The sequence below is a fragment of the Cibotium barometz genome, chromosome 25, assembly GCF_041138505.1.
Source record: "Cibotium barometz isolate CiBa-2024 chromosome 25, ASM4113850v1, whole genome shotgun sequence".
In the NCBI taxonomy this organism is placed as follows: Eukaryota; Viridiplantae; Streptophyta; class Polypodiopsida; order Cyatheales; family Cibotiaceae; genus Cibotium; species Cibotium barometz.
In genome coordinates, this window is record NC_141070.1 from 53,802,593 (window position 1) to 53,820,848 (window position 18,256).

General features: G+C 45.0%; 1 protein-coding gene across 1 annotated transcript in view; it reads left to right on the forward strand.

Annotated features, from left to right (window-relative positions):
- The first annotated feature begins 2,121 nt into the window (after nucleotides 1-2,121).
- The window catches only part of LOC147624733 (uncharacterized), a 42,930-nt gene continuing 26,795 nt past the window's right edge, over nucleotides 2,122-18,256 (forward strand). The window contains exons 1-2 of the mRNA XM_086819765.1: nucleotides 2,122-3,104; nucleotides 9,914-10,008. Of these exons, the coding sequence (XP_086675891.1) occupies nucleotides 2,198-3,104; nucleotides 9,914-10,008 (1,002 nt within the window). The 5' untranslated portion in view covers nucleotides 2,122-2,197. The remainder of the gene's footprint in view (nucleotides 3,105-9,913; nucleotides 10,009-18,256) is intronic.

The window sequence follows — 18,256 nt, forward strand, 5'->3', positions numbered from 1 at the left end:
GACCTTATGGCCAATTCCACGAGCGACTTCTCTATATCATTGCGTTTACACCGATCTTGATGTTATTGTGCATGGACCACCATCCTTGTACGGGATGGACATCACGTGCTCGCATCAGCCACATAGGTCCATGCCTCTTATTTCTTATTCGAGTTGGTCCCTCTAGGGGATTATTTATAAAGATCGTCCTCTCCTATTTTTCCATTTGCTTGTAAGCATGCCACCGAAAAGGCTCCCTCTCCGTGATGTCACTAATTTTGCGCCTAGTCCTCTATCACCTTGTCTTCTTTGTCATGAAGCAAAGCTAACTTAGTCTACTATTCAAAGAAATGCAGCTCGAAATTTGTCAATCTGTAAGGATACTCATCCCCCATGAAGGTCCCAACTGCATTCATAATATATTCTTTGTGGGGTGAAAAAGAAAAGCAAGATCACTAGGTTTGTTTCTTGTAACCTTTAATGAGGATAGTATTTTTTATCTATTACATTTGCTATACGCTTCTCTATTTGCAACAAACACAACTGTAGGATCTTTTGACACTCCTGATACAAAAGGCAGTATCGGATCCTTCTATCAACAAACTACCCGAAATTCTATGCTCCAAAGAAGACGAAGCTTTTTGAAGCCTCCATGATAGTGGGGGATTAGAAATGGTGATATAGACATATCTAACTGGGAACTTCTTGAAGAGTTTGTTCATATGGAGTGTCTCAAAGGAAATGTTTGCATTAGAGAAGGGTGGAACACTAAACCATCTTAATTTCCAAATGGTGGTTTCTCTCATGGCACCCTCTCTAATAAGTATTGGGAAACTGGAAAAAAGGTACATGCAATGGGACTTCTTCAAACCTCAAGGAAGATTGGTCATGTGTAGAGGATTGCGTTAAATCCCCATGCACACTTTTGAAGGTATGTTTGCTTACTGCATGAAGGATATTCACAAAAGCCATTTCAAGCTCTTCTACCACAACATTTCATGTGAAGAAATAACTTGTGTGGCCGGCACCTATATGCTCTTTATGGTCAAGGAGATCTAAAGAACAAGGTATGTCTATCAGAGGGGCCAATTTGTTCGAGTGCGCATACATCTTCATGGAGAATTACGTACCGAATAAATTCGGTGCAATACTTGAAAACACTCTCCTTCAAATGATACGCACTGGGAAGTATCACCCTACTACATCCTGGATAATACCTAAAATAGGGAATGGTATGGTAGAAAGTGAGCTTCGTCTCAAAATCCCACACTTGACACAATGCACTAACATCGAAAGCATTTTCTACACGGACATACCAGCAACAAGATATTTCTTTGGAAGCAATACAAAAGAAGAAAACCATGGAAGTGATCATGACAATGATGAACACGATGAGCCAAGTAATCGTCAAAATCCAATTGTGGTTGATGCTGAGGGGCATCTTGGAGAAGAAGACTACAGCAACACTTTCACTTGTCTGTTTCGAAAAAAATAGAGATGCTTGCTTTCTTTAGATTGGTTTTTTGGTAAGCAGTATGATGTGATTTCGTTGTTTGTTGATTGTTTTTATCTACAATGCTTCATCGCTTGCTTTATATATAGAGTCTTTACTTTTGGGCTCGTTTCAAGTACTATAATGTGCAAATCAATATATATACTCCTTACAGAACTGGATTTGCATCTTGTTTTTATGGGAATTTGTAGATTGAAAAAGAAAGCACGTATCTCATGATGTCACTTTTCAATTTTTGTATCGTGACCTTTCTACTGTAAGTTTAGGATGTTTTGTCACATGAGTGCACATTGATAAATACTAGTTGGGAACCCATGCTTCGCACATCTTTTGAGGCTTCCAAAATCAAATTCTACCCAAACCTCCTCCTCCCCTTCCCGAACCTCCAAATTCTTGTCACGTGGTAGCTTTGTGAAACTTTTCCTTAAGATAATATAGAGATGCACACCAGAAAAGAGTGTATGAGTTTTGGGTGATGATTTCAAAAAAAAAAGGAAGAACCCGGCAAGATGATTAGAGCGAAAACCCACATCTGTGTGATCACGGGACCAAAAAACTAGACTTGGCTGCTGCCCATGGGAAGGCGCTTGTAGAGTGCCTCTGGCCATTTTGGTGTGAAATCTGCTGGGTTTTACGCTCCATTTGTTTGCTTCGTATTACATGTAAGTAGACTTCCCCAGAACTGCTGGTACTAGTTAGTCTGTCATGGCTGCGGGTAGGCATCGTATCTGCAAGGCGGTGCTGCTGGGGCGAGCGGCTCTGTGCAGAGGTACCCTAGAGAGCAAGGAGCTAGCGAAGGGGATTAGGGCGTTCTCCAGCGGCGGAGGCGGCGGCAGCGGTAGCAGAGACAAGGGCGATGCCGAATTCGAGTCTCTATTCGGAGAACCACCACCATCGCCACCGCCACCAGGAGTGGCTTCATCGCCATCGTCGTGGGATTTTATCAAGGACCTCAACATCGCTTCTACGCGTCCCAGAAGCTCGTCGGCTCAGAGCTCCTCCTCCCGTCCCTCCTTTCGCAAGCTGGGAGACAGTGCCTCCGGTTTGGACTTTATGTCACAGGCGCTAGACAGTCCCGTCAGTGACAGTCCGAGGGAGCCTTCGGAGCAGGAACCTGGAGAGGAGAGCATCTTGCACTCTGCCTCCTGGAAGCTGCTCAGAGACAGCTTCCAAAAGGTCTCCATGCAGTCCCATCGGGAGACCATAGGCATCAGGTCCCTTGATGACGCATTAGGGTTAGACTCTGGTACACTTTTCAGCTCCCAGGAGCCATGGTCCAAGTCCGTTGATTCCCGCACCCTTGCTGAAGTAGGAGGGAATTTTTATTCCACCTCGGATCACACCCCAGCGGAGGATATCAAGACCTACACGTATGAAGAACTTGGTGAGAAGCTTCAGCAAATGCGTCCGCCCAAGGAGCAGCTACTCTTCAGTGCAACAGGATTGTCATTTGGGGAGCTGCGCGTCCGCCTTCAGAAGATCGAGCAAATGGAAAGTGAGGCTCATGAGGAGAAAGATGCATTGAGTGACTATAAAGAACTGAAAGAGGGCTTGAATCACCTCAGGCCTCTCAATTCTCCCAAGTCATTTGCTGCAAGGAAACAACTATCATGTAAGCTTGCAAACATTTGTTCAATTTGTCCCTTTCTAGTGCGGATTAATTCCTTATTGTTCAAAGCAATTCAGGAGAGGTAAAAAAATGATCTGGTGGAGCCTTAGTTAGCATTGGCTTCTTTCTTTGCATTCTAACATGCACTTCTTTCTTTGCATAGATTTTACTTGGAATTTGGTAGTAGTTGTTTGCCATAACTTTTTTCAATGGTAGGATTGAATTCACGTCTGCAGCTTTGAAGATCCTTTTCCCAATCTGTAGGGCATGATCCTTTCAGGTCTGTACTTATAGAGTGTTGCCCTATCTCTAGGTATATATTGTTTTCTGTTTCTTGGAATATGACCGGCTCTTTCATGATTAGTCCAAGCTCAGAGCACTATTCCTTGGCAAAGGGGTAGAGAAAAGAACTTAGAACTCATAGTGGAAGAAAGATTATGCCTAAGAACAAAAGAATTCATAGCTGGATTCAAAGCGTGTGCACCTTGGTCAAGGTATGGGAAGTTGGCTGCCATGGGAGTTCTCGTAATAGAAAGATTAAAGAAGCGTGAAGGCCGATGAAGTGTTGTGTGGGTGGTTTAAGGACCACACACATGCGCAAATGTGCAGAGCACACATATCACGTCAATTGGGCTAGAAACCTCATGAAGGCCCACATCTAGGACACTACTTCACTAGTGAACCTAGCACAAGTATTGCACCTCTTACAAGAGACACCAATCATCTCAAGCCAAGACAAGAGCCTGGGAGGGCAAAAGGACGAAAGGACCAAATGTACGAGAGATCAGAGCAAAACAGCACAACAACGGAGTTGAAGCATGGTCGATGACGAAGGCTCGCGTCGATGTGAGGCAAAGCAGCTCAAAAGGTAGTCGGTGTCGAAGGCTCGCGTCGGTGGATGCAGAGGCACTCCGAGGTGGTAGTGGAAGCGGAAGATGAGGTGATGCAGGCTTTGGTGACAAGGGTGCTGCTGTACTTGAGGTGGTAGATGAAGAGGAGAGAGGGCTGCTGTCCTGAGTTGTGGTGGTGGTGCAAGCTCTGATACCATGTGACGTGAAAAGGACGAAAGGACCAAATATATGAGAGATCAGAGCAAATCAGCACAATATGCAATGAGTGATTGTATATATGATAAAATCCAGTACAAGAGCTTAGTGTGAGACTCCGAAGGAACAGAGAGGGCTGCTATCCCGTGATAATGCAGAGGGTGGAGAAGGCCACAATCCAAGGTAGATGGTAGGCTTCTGTCCTGAAGAAATGAACAGAGGGCTGCCGTCCCGATGTCGAGGTCAAGGAGCAGAGAGGGCTGCTGTCCTGGTGATGATGAATGAGGGCGGAGAGGGCCGCGATCCCGAGGTAGTGGATGCTGAAGTAAACCTGTTGGAAAGCTCTATTGTAGCAGAGAGGGCTGCTGTCCCATGTGCTGTAGATAAAACGCTGATGTATTGTAGGTGAGAAGCTACTGCAGATCTGCTCCTGAGGAATGCTTAAGTGCAATAGACGAGGGCTGCTGTAGAACAGTAGCTGAAGGAAAAAACGCTGATGATATGCTGATGTAGGCACTGATGTAAACACAGATGTAAACTCTGATGTACACGCTGATGTAAGCGATGATGATAATCGGCCTGTAGCAGTTGCAGGAGAGGATGGGCAGCCAGAAGATGAAGGAGCACCGGCTGCAGCAAGACTCCGATATGTGTACTTGTTGCTCTGGTGACAAGGGTGCTGTGTACTTGAGGGGTGGGAGCAGAGATGGCTGCTGTCCCAAGTGGTACAAGCTCTGGTGACAGGTGCTGCGTACTTGAAGTGGTGTCGATGGTGAAGATAAGCAGAGAGTGGGCTGCCGTCCCGATGGTATGATGTAGCAAAGAGGGGGATGTTGTCCCGATGGTGAGAGCTGAGGGAAAACGCTGATGATAAGCTGATGTAAATGCTGATGATGTGCTGATGTAAGCGCTGGTGAATGCTGATGTAAAATGCTGATGATGTGCTGATGAATGCTGATGTAAACGCTGATGTAGGCACTAAATGTAGCAGAGAGGGCTGCTGTCCCATGGTGTGGCCTGTAGCAGAGAGTGGGCTGCTGTCCCGTGATGTGGCCAGATGAGAAAACGGTGAGGTATTGTCCTTCAAGCGGGGATGATGAAGCTATGTGATGTGGAGCCCGACTACAACCAGTTGGCCTTTGATGTGCTGAAGTGTTATGTCCACGATCAGCAAGGTAAGTGGGAATCTTATTTGCGTTTAGTTCAAGTTGTTTTGAATGTTTCTTTTTCTTCAGCTATTGGCAGGACTCCATATGAGGCAGCATTTGGAAGACCTTTCCAGTCATTATTGACTAGGACCTCGTCTTCAGTACTTGAAGCGAACACAGTAACAGAGTCTTACCAAGAGATGTTAGAGTCAGTAAAAGACAGATTGGCTAAAGCGCAAGAGGCCTACACTCGACAGGCCAATATAAAGACCGAAGGGATATGAAGTTTTCGGAAGGGGATTGGGTTTATCTTCAGATTATGAAGCAAAGGTTGAAACAGGTGGGCAAGCGATGCCCAAAGTTGTCTTTCAGGAGCTTCGGACCTTTTCCTATCAGGAAGAAGATTAATGAGGTGTCTATGCAATTAAAGTTACCTCCGAGTTGGACTATGCACGATGTGTTTCACGTTAGTTGGTTAAAGCCATATGCAGGTCCAATCCCTGCAAAAGTCAAAGACGAAGCAGAACCAGATATTGTTGATGAAGTAGAAGTTATGGTTCGAGAACAGATCCTTCTACAGCGTTTCAAGCATGGCTCAAGCCGAAGACGAAGACGAAGACAGTTCCTCATGAAGTTTCAGGACCGAGGGACCCACGAAACGGTATGGCTTGACAAAGAGTATTTTGAAGACTATCCGGCGTTATTGACGGATTATTTGGAGGCTATGCAGCTTCCGTCAAGTTAAGCAGAAGGGGATGTCACGTGCATCCCGCACTTGGATGCCACGTAGACATATCTGTACAGAAGGTGCAGGACCTAGGATGGTAAACTGGTCCCATGTGAGCCCAGTCCGGGACGAGTCAGCCAGGGATCCATCTTAGTCGTCCGAGGTCAGGTGTGCATTGTCCTGCACAGGAGTCCAAGGTCAGGTGTGCACTGTCCTGCACATGAAACAGTGCCAGTCCGCACTGTGAGTCTCCCTCTGGAATGATGTCGTGTATCTGGTATGGTACCGGATGCCAAATCATTGAGTAGGTAGTTAGGGTTTGCTTTTAGGAAAAGGGGCCAGTCCATAGGACTACCCCAAGTCCTTGTGTGGGCATGGGGACAGGGTAAACCACCCCCATGAGGGCCAGGAAGGCCTTGGCTGTACCCACCAGCCATGGGAGGGCCATAGGAGTGCTTTAGGATAGTCCCAGGGTTTTCAAGGATAACCAACTGGTTATCCAGCCCTAGGGGACTGTAGGGCAAGTATGGAGGCAGCCCAGCCTTCAAAACAGTGGGCAGTCACTGCCCTAGCCCTTTGTGCTCATGCGCCTAATGCCCAGCCAGATATGAAAGCATGCGCAGCATTTATTGGCATTATATGCTGATTTTTTCAGTCATGGACTGATTTATGACAGCCGACTGCAGTGTAGCTGGCTGACTGGTCATCCTGGAGTAGTATAAATAGGAGAGCCACAATTCATTTGTGTTATCTCATAATTCACCAAGTGCTCAAGCAAACAAGGACCAGGCTAGCCAAGAAGTTGCTAACGCAAAGGGGTGAAGGATTGCAGGTCAAGGGCAAAGATTTCTCAGCCAAGAAAGGTCAAGATTTCTGTATTTTCTTTTCAGATTTACATCATTTTAATAAAAATACACCATCCGTGGTGGGGTCTCTATAGAGGGTATTTGGGACCCAATACTGTGTATAACTTTTGTACTTCTATATTATATGGATGTGACACATATGTAAGTGTTGACTTGCATTTTGTGGCTACCACACATTTGGTGTTTTGGCCTACCACGGGTAGCAGGGTACCAGTGGGAATCAGTGTATAGACAAGAGATGCGACAGGGCACTTCCAGAGGCTCAGGTGGGATCGCTATACTATTCAGATGAGCACTACACTAGCGTATCAGGGTGGGGTCGAGAGACCTAGAGGCACGCTAAATGTGGATTAGCCTACAGCTCTTAGAGGTGAGAACAGTTTACTTGGCAATATGCTACTTCCCGCCGAAGGGGTCGAGAACCTTCCACACTTCCCAACTTGTAGCCTTATGGTGAATACTATATTAATAATACAATTAAAATCCATGTGAGCATGAAGGCCCACTTTTATTTTCCACATCACTAGCCTATCTACCATACCAAAGTATTTATCAAGCATACTTGTGGCATTTACAATGTGTGCACCCTAAATCAAGTAAAACCATTAAATTTGAAGATAGAATGCTGTTATCAGGGTAGCCGCCAAGCCGCTGCATCACCACGCTGTTATTCCATTGTGGGCGCCGAAATCTTCTTGGACAAGCTTTCACCTTATTACCATTGAGAAACCATTAAAATATGTACAAAATAAAAAATGAAAGATATCAATTTTTCATGTCACATCTTTTCCTCCCTCCCCAGCAGATCCTTTATGCTTGTCTTGGGGGTCTGCTAGCCATGGTGCTCGAGGGTAAAATATCTTTAGTCGGTACTCATTGGCACGTCCAGGAACCTCCTGGCCACTTGTATTCTGCAGAAGATAGGTGTTATTTTTGAACTTTTGCTTTATCGTGAAGGGGTCCTCCCAGCGTCGAAGAAGCTTCTTATCTAGCGGTTTCTCCACACGGCCATTATATCTCGTGACTAAGCTTCCTTTCTTGAGTTCAGGCTTCTTCTTCTTCTTCATGAGAGTGTCATGCCTTGTCTTGTGTCATTGTTGTGCAACCTCCAGATTTTGAAGTGCCTGAAGTCGTCTCTCATTCAAGGTCTCCAGTTGTACTAGGCGTTGGACATGTATTTCTTCTTCATTATTCAAGCGTGTAAAAGATGTGCGAAGGCTTGTGATTTCTAATTCTATTGGCAAAATAGCCTCCATTCCATGAACTAACTGAAAAGGTGTGAAACCAAGAGAGAGTTTGTGAGTTGTCCTATAGGCCATAGGACCTCTGGCAAATGCACATCCCACTTTCTCTTCATAGTATCCACTAGCTTAGACAAAGATCCACAAAGTAGTCCATTAGTTTTTTCTACTAAACCGTTACATTGGGATAATAGGGAGTTGACATAGCATGCTTTATTTTTAATTTCTGTACCAAAAGCTTCAATCAAGTCATTCCTGAAAGACCTCTCCCCATCCGTAAGGATTTCTAATGGGCACCCAAATCGGGCACATGTATTCCCTGAGAAAGGATGCCACAGCCACTGCTTTATTATTGACCATGGCCTTTCTTTCAGCCCACCTTGTTGCATAATCTGTGGCGACCAATATGTAATACTTTCCATGTGAGGAACGAGGAAGTGGGCCCACAAAATCTAATCCCCATCTTTTAAATGGACCATATTTTGGGATAGGGTTTAAGGGTCCGGGAACCAATTGCTTATGCCTATATGCATGGCATACTTCACAGCTTCTGCACCACTCATAGGCATCCTTGCTGAGTTGAGGCCAATAATAACCTGTGTTCAGGATCCTCCGAGTTGTGCTGGTTGAGACAAAGTGACTTGAACTTTCATGACATAATTCCATAATCCTTTTAGATTCTTCCAGGCTCACTACTCTCCTAAGAATCTTATCCTTACCTTGCTTGTAAAGAACATCTCCTAGAATTGTGTAAGGATGAGCTTTCCTTGTAAGCCTTTGCTTCTGTTGAGGATTCAATCCAGGAGGGAAGTATCCTGTATCTAAATAGTGTTAAATATCTTGGAGCTCAGGCCAACCTGTATCCATTAATGCAAGAATAGCTACTTTGAAAGAAGTCAAAGTTTTAGTAGCCAATTCATTAGCCTTTTGATTATTCTTCTTGTTAACATGCACAAATTTACAAAACTCAAAAGCTTCTTTTAACTCCATTGCCTTTTTATACAATTCTTGGAGATTAGGACTCCTTGCCTTATATTCTCCTTTCATTTGTCGGATGATCAATTGCGAATCTCCTTTAATCTCTACCTCTTTAATTCCATCTTTTATGCAATCTTCTAATCCTCAAATTAATGCATTGTACTCAGCCACATTATTTGATATAGCCTTTGGAAATTCCCTATCCTTGGCCCATACCTCTTTTCCTTCTGGATCATATAAAACTATCCCCCCAGCCCCACATTGCCTGGAAGAGCTAAAGGCTCCGTCAAAATGCATAGTGAAAGCAGTTGGTGGTGTCTCCAAATCTTCAACAGTCCCAAACAGCCTATATCTCAACCTTAGATTTGTAGCCTTCCTACATTCCATTGGGAAGAGTGCATAGGCTTGAGATCGGTCATCATTGGTGCTTCTACAGCCGTTGACAGATCAGCCCGACTCTTGGTCTTTCAGAGATCTTGCATTTGGCTTATCTACAGTCCAAAGTCATTCCCTTCAAAGATAATAAAGCAAATACTCCTAGCAATAAGAGGGGGCCCTTCAGTGGGTAATTTGGGTCCCAATTTGGTGTACAGTTCTATCTCTCTCTTTCTCTAATCTCTTAAAGTTTGAAGTGGTAAAAGTGGATTGCTAAAGACTCATGAAACACAGGATAAAGAAGGCGGTGTGAGACTTGTGTGACAGGATCCTTAATTACGCATAATTCTCCTGCATGTTACATTTGTAAACCTTAGTTCTTTAAAAAATTTTAAAACCTCTAATTGTGGAATACCTGGAATTTTATGCAGATGAAGAGTTGGCATTCATGAATACTGTAGGTACGAGAACAGGTTCTCGTGTTAAGATTGAGTATACACCTCCTCAAGATGAACTCTTGACTAAGGTACCAATTATGACCCTTGCTTTAATTACCTTCTTCTCTTGTTTAGCCTACTTAAAGGATAGGAGGTGCGTAGGCAAATGTTGCATTCATGGTTTCTGTAATGAAGTTTATGATTTCTAGTTTAACTGATATTACAATCAATTGTTTTGATCTTTACTCCTATATGTGTGATGAAAATTATGGCTTTCGATGATTATTCATGATTTACAGATACATGGTGGGGAATTTTAGGTTGAGCCATTCTTTATGGTGGCCCTTGCATGAGTGGCTATCGTGCTAGGTTTCTCTTTAGAGTTGGGAGCTCGAACCCTGCCAACTAACATTTATCACGCTAGGTTTCACTTCTGCAGGCTTACTGAGGATGTATTTATCCAGTATCCGGGCTACCTGAGTGTACACATGTCCTATGCCATGCTGATTGTGATTGGCAAGATAGGGGTTTCATCCCACCGCCTCAGAGTGGAGATACGAAGAGCTGAGCGCATCTTCAGAGTAGGGGAGCTCATACGGAGACCCAAGAAGGAGAGGACTTACCGATTATGTTGGAGAGGAGCATTACGTATGTCGCTGCCTAGTATACTATGAGATTTGCAGGAGGTTTCACTGTTTGTTCCATGAGGAATTCAGCCCACACTCCAGCGGACCAGCGTTGCCTAGGGCTCTTCTTGCTCGACCTCCGGAGACTTGAGGGACACTTTCTTGAGAGAGCTTCGCTCCCAACCACCCCAACCCTCCATAGCTCCAGTTAATGGCCCAAACCTCTCTCTGCATAGGCAGTGGAATCTCCCCCTGATCTCATTATACATCAGGCACTGACAAATATAACGCTTCTCAAACTCTACTCCTCCATGGCACAATCTACAAAGTTTGCTCTCTCTAGGGATCCCTATTGCTCTACCAACCTCAATCTTGAGCCTATGGGATGACACCCTGAGCTGACCCAAGTGCTATCTTCATGGCATGTGACATGAAATCATCGAGGTACGGTACCCTGGTCTCTGTATGGATCCATCATCTGTAACCCTCAAAAAATGGTCACTGTAGTACTGCATCTTGGGTGGTAGGGGCTCCCTTGGGGTAATCCATGTATCTCGTATGTGTAACTGTAGCAAGTCATATCGAATTGCTTGTTTCCTATCCACATGTGTGAGCTTGTTGCAGGGGGAGTTTGGGTCATACTGAAATGGAGGTAGTCGGCTCATCTGTAGTCCATGTGTGGTGAACCATGTGAGGACAGAAGCATAGCAAGATGGATGCACTTCTCTCTCCACTATCACCCGAGAATGGTAACCATGATGAATCCATGGCTAGTATCCTCTGAATGTATGTAAGTTTGGAATAAGGCCTCTACCAGCATAGGTGCTTTAGCAAACTTTGCTCCAATGATTTGGTGAGGGACAGATGGTTTGCTACGTATCAATGTGGACAGCATGAAGCTCTATGGACGCTCTCTGCACTGCATGGTTCCCAGAATGAGGATGCATACACATCATCGCTGGAGTCACTAGTGTGTCAAAAACCCAGCCTTTTGTCCTAGGCTCTGTAACTCGCCTGGGAAGCGCGGGAGTGGGCGTGCATCACTTGACCATGAGCATAATTAAACATTTCGGCATTTAATCACAGCCATTAAACAATCCAGAACGCTGAAAATAGAAGTTTCATATATAACACCGCATAGATGCCGGAATGGGCTGACCCCCCCCCCCCCCCCCTTGGAGTATTTCATTATCCAAGGAGAAATATAACATGTAAAAGCTTTGAGGGCCTTACTCTCCCCATGGGAGATGTCGGATTATCCATATACAATCAGAAACCATGGCTATCCAACATGTCCTTCCATAGGTGCACAAACATGTATAACAGCCCACATGGCTCTTCCATACATGCATAAACTTGTATTACAGCCCATACGGCTCTTCCACAAGCACATAAACCTGTAAACCAGCCCATGTGGCTCATCCATGAACTCATAAACTTGTATAACAACGTGTATGTCTCATCCATGAGTGCCAAAACCTATAAACCAGCCCATGTGGCTCATCTATGAGCGCATAAACTAGTATAACAGTGTGTATATCGCATAGAACCAGAAATTTCAGCAAGCTTTAGGACTGTCATGCTGAAAAACAGCCATCCAGGGTGTGTAAGAGGGTGTAGAGTAGTGAAAATCATCTTCCCCAAGCTGGATATGGCTATGGTGGGCTTAGAAATGAAGAGAAATGGAGAAAAATCAGAGTTTTCAACCTCCAAAAACCTGCTTGAAGCTCAAACTCGCCCAAGAGATAACTCTCTCATGTTCAAATAAGCCATGTGTAGAGCTGAATTGACAAGTGTGAGGACACTTGTCTCACTTTTATCCTTATCTGCCACATGTCCCAAATCTGAAGGCGAAAAATTCTACAATCTTCAGCCAAGATGATAGCTTATTTCACAATGGCGCTTTGGCAATACTCGATCTTTGTCGAATTCCAGAGGTAATGACGCGAACGGAAATTCCATCGGAGATTGCTAAAAATAGCAACTTTTCCTAAAATTTAGGAGATATCTCTTTGTGTTCTACCACATGAGAAATACATGTAAGCACAACGTAGAAACCTATTTTATTGCTCGATGTCTCCCAAATCCTCAAGAGTTCGCTATATACATACTTTCTACTTGACACTTGAGCTCCAAAGCCCATTTCTGTGTCCAAGAAACCGTCTCGAGTGCCTGGACCATGCTACGAACACTTGGTCCTTTATACTGGATAATCCTCGATTCCCGAAGCTTGTACATTATTGATCTTTTGGGCATCCAAAGCCCATGCACACACATGAATTCTGGAGATGCTTAAAATGGTGACATTCCTCCTGGCTTCCTAAAAGTTGTCCTCAACTTTAAAGCTTCAAACCATATATCAAGAACCATGTCCCATCAAGTGGGCAAGAATTCCATGGAAGATATGCTAGACACAATCACAAGAGCTAACTGTGTCTCAATAACCAATATCAATGAGATAATCATATGTCAATGAAAATCGCCAACCAGGTTGTAAGACACTCAAATAAGTGCCATGCACAAGAAACTAGTGCCTCGCACAGAAACATGTGCTATGTACACAAAGTGGTGCCATTCAAGAGTACAAACCACGGTGACAGAAAAGCTGGTTCTCCATAGTTCTGGCAATCCCTTCTCTCAATTCCAACGGCCCCCATGTTCTCCCATATAATCCCAACTCTGATCAACGAGCTTGGTGTGGAAACAATGGAACACTCACTCCACAATCCCAACACAAATCCACGTGTATGGTGGAGTGTTCATTGAATTGCCCTCTCATAATCCCAACACGAATCCGTATGCATGATGAGATGAACAATGAACCTCTTGGCCTCCGTAAGGGGAGATAGTGATTCCAATATGGCTAAAAAAATCCATGTCCGAAATAAATGGGCGAGACAAAACAGTCCAATAAGTCTAGATATCATAATCATGTCCCAAGTAAATGGGCGAGACAAATGAGTCCATAAGTCCAGATATCTTAATCATGTCTCTCTGTCCATACTCCAAGTCGAATCCAACTCCAAGAAGCAGTTACTCGTTCCCCAATCCCCAGTGTCACATCAAACGCAGGGTACTCTCCACTTGTTGGGGATTAGGGTTTCAGAGAAACAAAGACACACACACACACACACACACAAAGATGGTACCCAACATCAAGCTCTCAAGAGAAAGAAAGAAAGAAAGTTATATTAACGTCCACGGGAGGCCGAATCCGACCTATGGGACAGATCAGGTACATCCATTTACATTCCACTCTGGGTATCAATGCCAAAGAGAGAGAGAGATAGGGATTGCTACTCAAAGTAGATAGATACAAAATGTGTGGAGCAAGGGAGTTGACTCCACAATATCATAATATAATAAAATAAGTGTGGTGTCCTTTCACACCTAATAAAAACCGAAAGGGAGAAAAGTGTCCTTGGTTAGTCCATGTTCATATGTGGCACTACTCATAGCATATGTGCTAATAAACCCCCTTGTAGTGGCAATGTGAACCTGTACAAGGTCGATAGCAGATCACTCTCGATAGGAGAGAAAGCCTAAAGCTTTGCGGAAAGCTTCAAACTTCTCTGGAGACAACGCCTTCGTGAACAGATCTGCAATATTGTCCTGTGTAGAGCAGTAAGATGATGTGATCTCCCTTGCATGAATCCTCTCTTTGACATTGTGATAATGAATCTCTATGTGCTTAGTGCGTGCATGAAACACTGGGTTTTGTGCCACGGCTATAGCACTTTGACTGTCAGTGAGTATGGTGGTGGGTGTCTGTTGACGCTCACGAAGATCGGTCATTAATCTCCTTAGCCATATACAATCTACTGTGGCATGTAGATGTGGCAACAATGGGCTGCTTTTTACTCAGCCATGATATGCATGAATGCCTCAAAAAGAAACAATTCCCACTAGTGGACCGCCCTGTATCATAGTCACCAGCCCAGTAATCACTGTAAGCATGTAACTGCAAGCTGCCCCCCTTGGGATATACCAACGCAAGATCCAGGGAGCCTTGAAGATAGCGGAAGATCCACTTCACTGCTTGCCAATGCTTTGTACCTGGGCTGTGCATAAATTTGCTACACTGGAAAACCCCAAACTGAATATCTAGGCGTGTGCCTCATAAATATATGAGGCAGCCCATTGCTTGGCTGTAAACACTCATATCAAAAGGCTCTCCAACATCATACATGCTCAATTTCTTGGCCTCATTCTTTGCTTGATACATGGTTTCAAGTACATCCCAAGCTCGCCGTGAGGTCCTGCAAGACCGAATATGGAGTATGATTGATCGCTTTACTAACAAAGCAATCAAAGCCATCACTTGGGCATCTCGAGTATCCCATCTTTTCTGCTCCTGTGAGGGACTTTGGCCACAAGAAGGTTTCAGACCATGAAACTCCAGAGGGAGTAATTACTGCCATCCAATTTGTTCTCTTCGGACAAAACCCCAAATATGTCGGTCGTATTTCAAGCCATTTGCTCAAATCTCTTCATCAAGAGATATGCAAACACGTGCAACCAAATATGTTGTAAAAAGCACCTGCAAGAAAAATCCAAAATGCACCGGAGTGCAATGCCAAGAAACCACAATGTTGAATGTATAAATTTTTTGCCCCAAATTTTAGGTTGCTATGCTGAAAATCCCCTAATTTTTGAGCACCAATGGGCTAATTTATGTGTCAATTGCACATAATTGACAAAAGCCCCATAAATCTGTGTACCAATGAGCTTCAATTTTGCGATTAAGCAATGATTTTACGAAAGTCCCAATTTTCTCTATGTCATGTAAATGCAATCGTGCAATTTTTGAAAAATTTCCAAATTTTGAAAAATCCCTAATTTTTTCATGAATCCTGCACCCTAATGCTGCCCTGCACTGTTGCCTGCACTTGAATCTTGCAATGAAGCAATAAATTCACAAAGTCCCTTGATTTGAACAAAAAAAAAACAGTTACCTGATTTTGAGAGGTTGCTGCAGGCAAGATGGTGTAGCTGGTTGTTGACGTGACGGGAGTAGCGTTGAAGGGCAGCAGATGGCGAGCTCCTCAGGCTAGCTGTAGAAAGTATGTGCAAACGATAGGTACCTCAGGCGGGAGCTTTTGTGTGCAGACAGACTGTTCTGTGGATTGCAGCAAGTAGGAGCTTCTATACACAGAAGCTTGAGCTGGTTCGCCTGTCTAAAGACAAAAGCAGCAAGCGGACGGGATGGCCCATGGTGCTAGAGGGGACAATGACGGGACTTGTTATGACCCTGTGTTTTTCCCTCTGGATAACAAGCAGGGGGCACGGGCACGGGCACGGGATGGACACGTGTGAACAAGCATCAAGTTTGAATGTGAAAAGGAAACCTATAAGTGTGGCCAGCCCAAGTGTGAAAGGGGACAAAAAGGATTTTTAAAGTTACAAGGTTTTTAAACCTTTGATTGCTAAAAATATTATTATTATATTTTGAAAAGCATGCGTTTATTCCAACCTTTGCTTTCTGGCATTTTTTTTTGAAAAACGCATCGTTTCTTTAAAGAGGGCGAAGGGTGGCGAGCCGTGTGGTGATCACCGTGTGGGAAGGTGGTCGGATGGTACGCAGGCACATCCCCTGGAGCGCTGCTGCGCATGAGTTGCTGCTGCCACTACCATCTGCTGCTGCTGTCGCCTGATGTGCTGCTACCGCCGCTAGGTACAGCTACCACCGCCGCTACTGCTGTTGATGCTGTTGCCGCTGCTGCAACCACCACTGGGTGGTGTTACTACTGCTGCCACTGGTTTTGCTGCTGGGCGCTGTCAGGCAGGCTGTGAGTAGCTCTAGGCACCAGATGGGTTGTTGCGAGCAACTGGACACCAAACAGGCTGCCAGCAACCATCAACCAGACAGGTGGGCAGCCAGGCAAACGTCAGCCAGTCGGACAGTGAGTTGGACGCCAGGTGTGGGAAAGCGGTGCAGAGGATGGGAACAGAGTAGTGAATTTGGCCAGGTACTGGTGGACGTGAAGCAGGTTACTTGTATGTGACAGCCAGGCGGGTTTTCTTGCGTCATGGAGCAGACGCTGAGGCATCTCCACAGCCAGACTGGATAGGTTTAGACTAGCATGATAGAAGTAGGTCTATGGGTTTATGGCATCGTTATTGGATGGTGCATATATGTGGATTTATTTGTCATGGAAACAGGACATTGGTCTTTCGAGAAGAAACAGGACTTTGGTATCGAGGAAACAGGCCTATGGTTTATGGGATATAGGTCTTTGGTTTATCGGATACGGTTTCGTGTGGAAAGCATGTCTCTGGATTCATGTGAACAGGTTCTAGTTTTCTTGAGGTTACATGCAAGCTATGACTCTAAGAAGGACATATGGTTTGGTACAACCCTATTGCTATTTGGGAAAGGGTTGTGGGATCCATGATTGAGATGGAGAAGACCTTTTCAAGTAGGGAGGTGTTGTACAGGTGTGCCTTCTCTATGGAATGCTTTACTGTAGTAACGAGAGATTTTATTTGGAAAGTCCTGGGTGAAAAGCTAAAAGGGATCCTATTGGTAAAGGATTCGACAAGTTGTACTATGTACTCATATTTGATCAAGTAAAGAAATACCGCAAGGGGCGCCGTTGCGTTTTGCGGCCAATCGGTGTCCTTGTACTATTTGCAGGAGCATTCTAGCTCCCTTGTTTGTTTTACTTTTCCAGGTTCCCATGGGTGATGAAGTGTTTTGTGTGCGAGTGTTTGTTTCACTGCCCGTCAAGTTTTTGAAGGCCGGTTTCAAGACTTGCTGTTGGAGGCGACCAAGACGTAGGTGTAGGCGACGGGAGCGAGACTGGCGCACAGGAAAGCGCTGGACGGAGCCGCGATAGGCGGTGATGGCCACATCATGGACCAAGCGATGATGGCCACGGATGGACGGGCGACAGAAAACCGACCTATTTTTGGGCAAAAACCGAGCTTTGCCACGTAAGCCCAAAAGCGGGCTGAGCTACACATTGGGCCGCCTCACGAGCTTTGAGCGCCGTCGACGGGCGGGGCAGTGTTGGAGCCCTCGTCACTAGCTCCGCCCTCTGTAGAAGCTGAAAAGGGCGGTAGACGCCAATGAGGCAGAGGTCGGGCAGTAGGGCCGCGGAGCAAGGCGCCGGATGGAAGGGCGTGATCGTCGGGCAGACTGCGTAGGTGACGGAAAAATGCACGAACTTTGACGGAACCCGGGCGCCAAAAATTGCATAGCAAGAGGGGAGCAGCCCAGCTCTGATACCATTGTTGGGGATTAGGGTTTCAGAGAAACAAAGACACACACATACACACAAAGATGGTACACAGGAGCAAGCTCTCAAGAGAGTGAGAGAGATAGTGATTGCTACTCAAAGTAGATAGATACAAGATGTGTGGAGCAAGGGAGTACTCCACAATATCATAATACAATAAAATAAGTGTGGTGTCCTTTCACACCTAATATCCAAGGGGAAAAACCCAAAGGGAGAAAAGTGCCCTTGGTTAGCCCATGTTCATATGTGGCACTACTCATAGCATATGTGCTAATACCACTGGCTTCCATGCTTACACATGCAAAGACTAGGCCAAGAAATAGAAGACCGATTGACTGTGCACGCGGATGTTGAACGTCAACTGGATCTGAGCGCAGATGTCAAGTCCCCAGCATACCAAATTCTAGTCTACTAACACTTGGCGTAGACATAGTCCCCTGCCAACAAGGTGTCAATCCACATGACCCTTG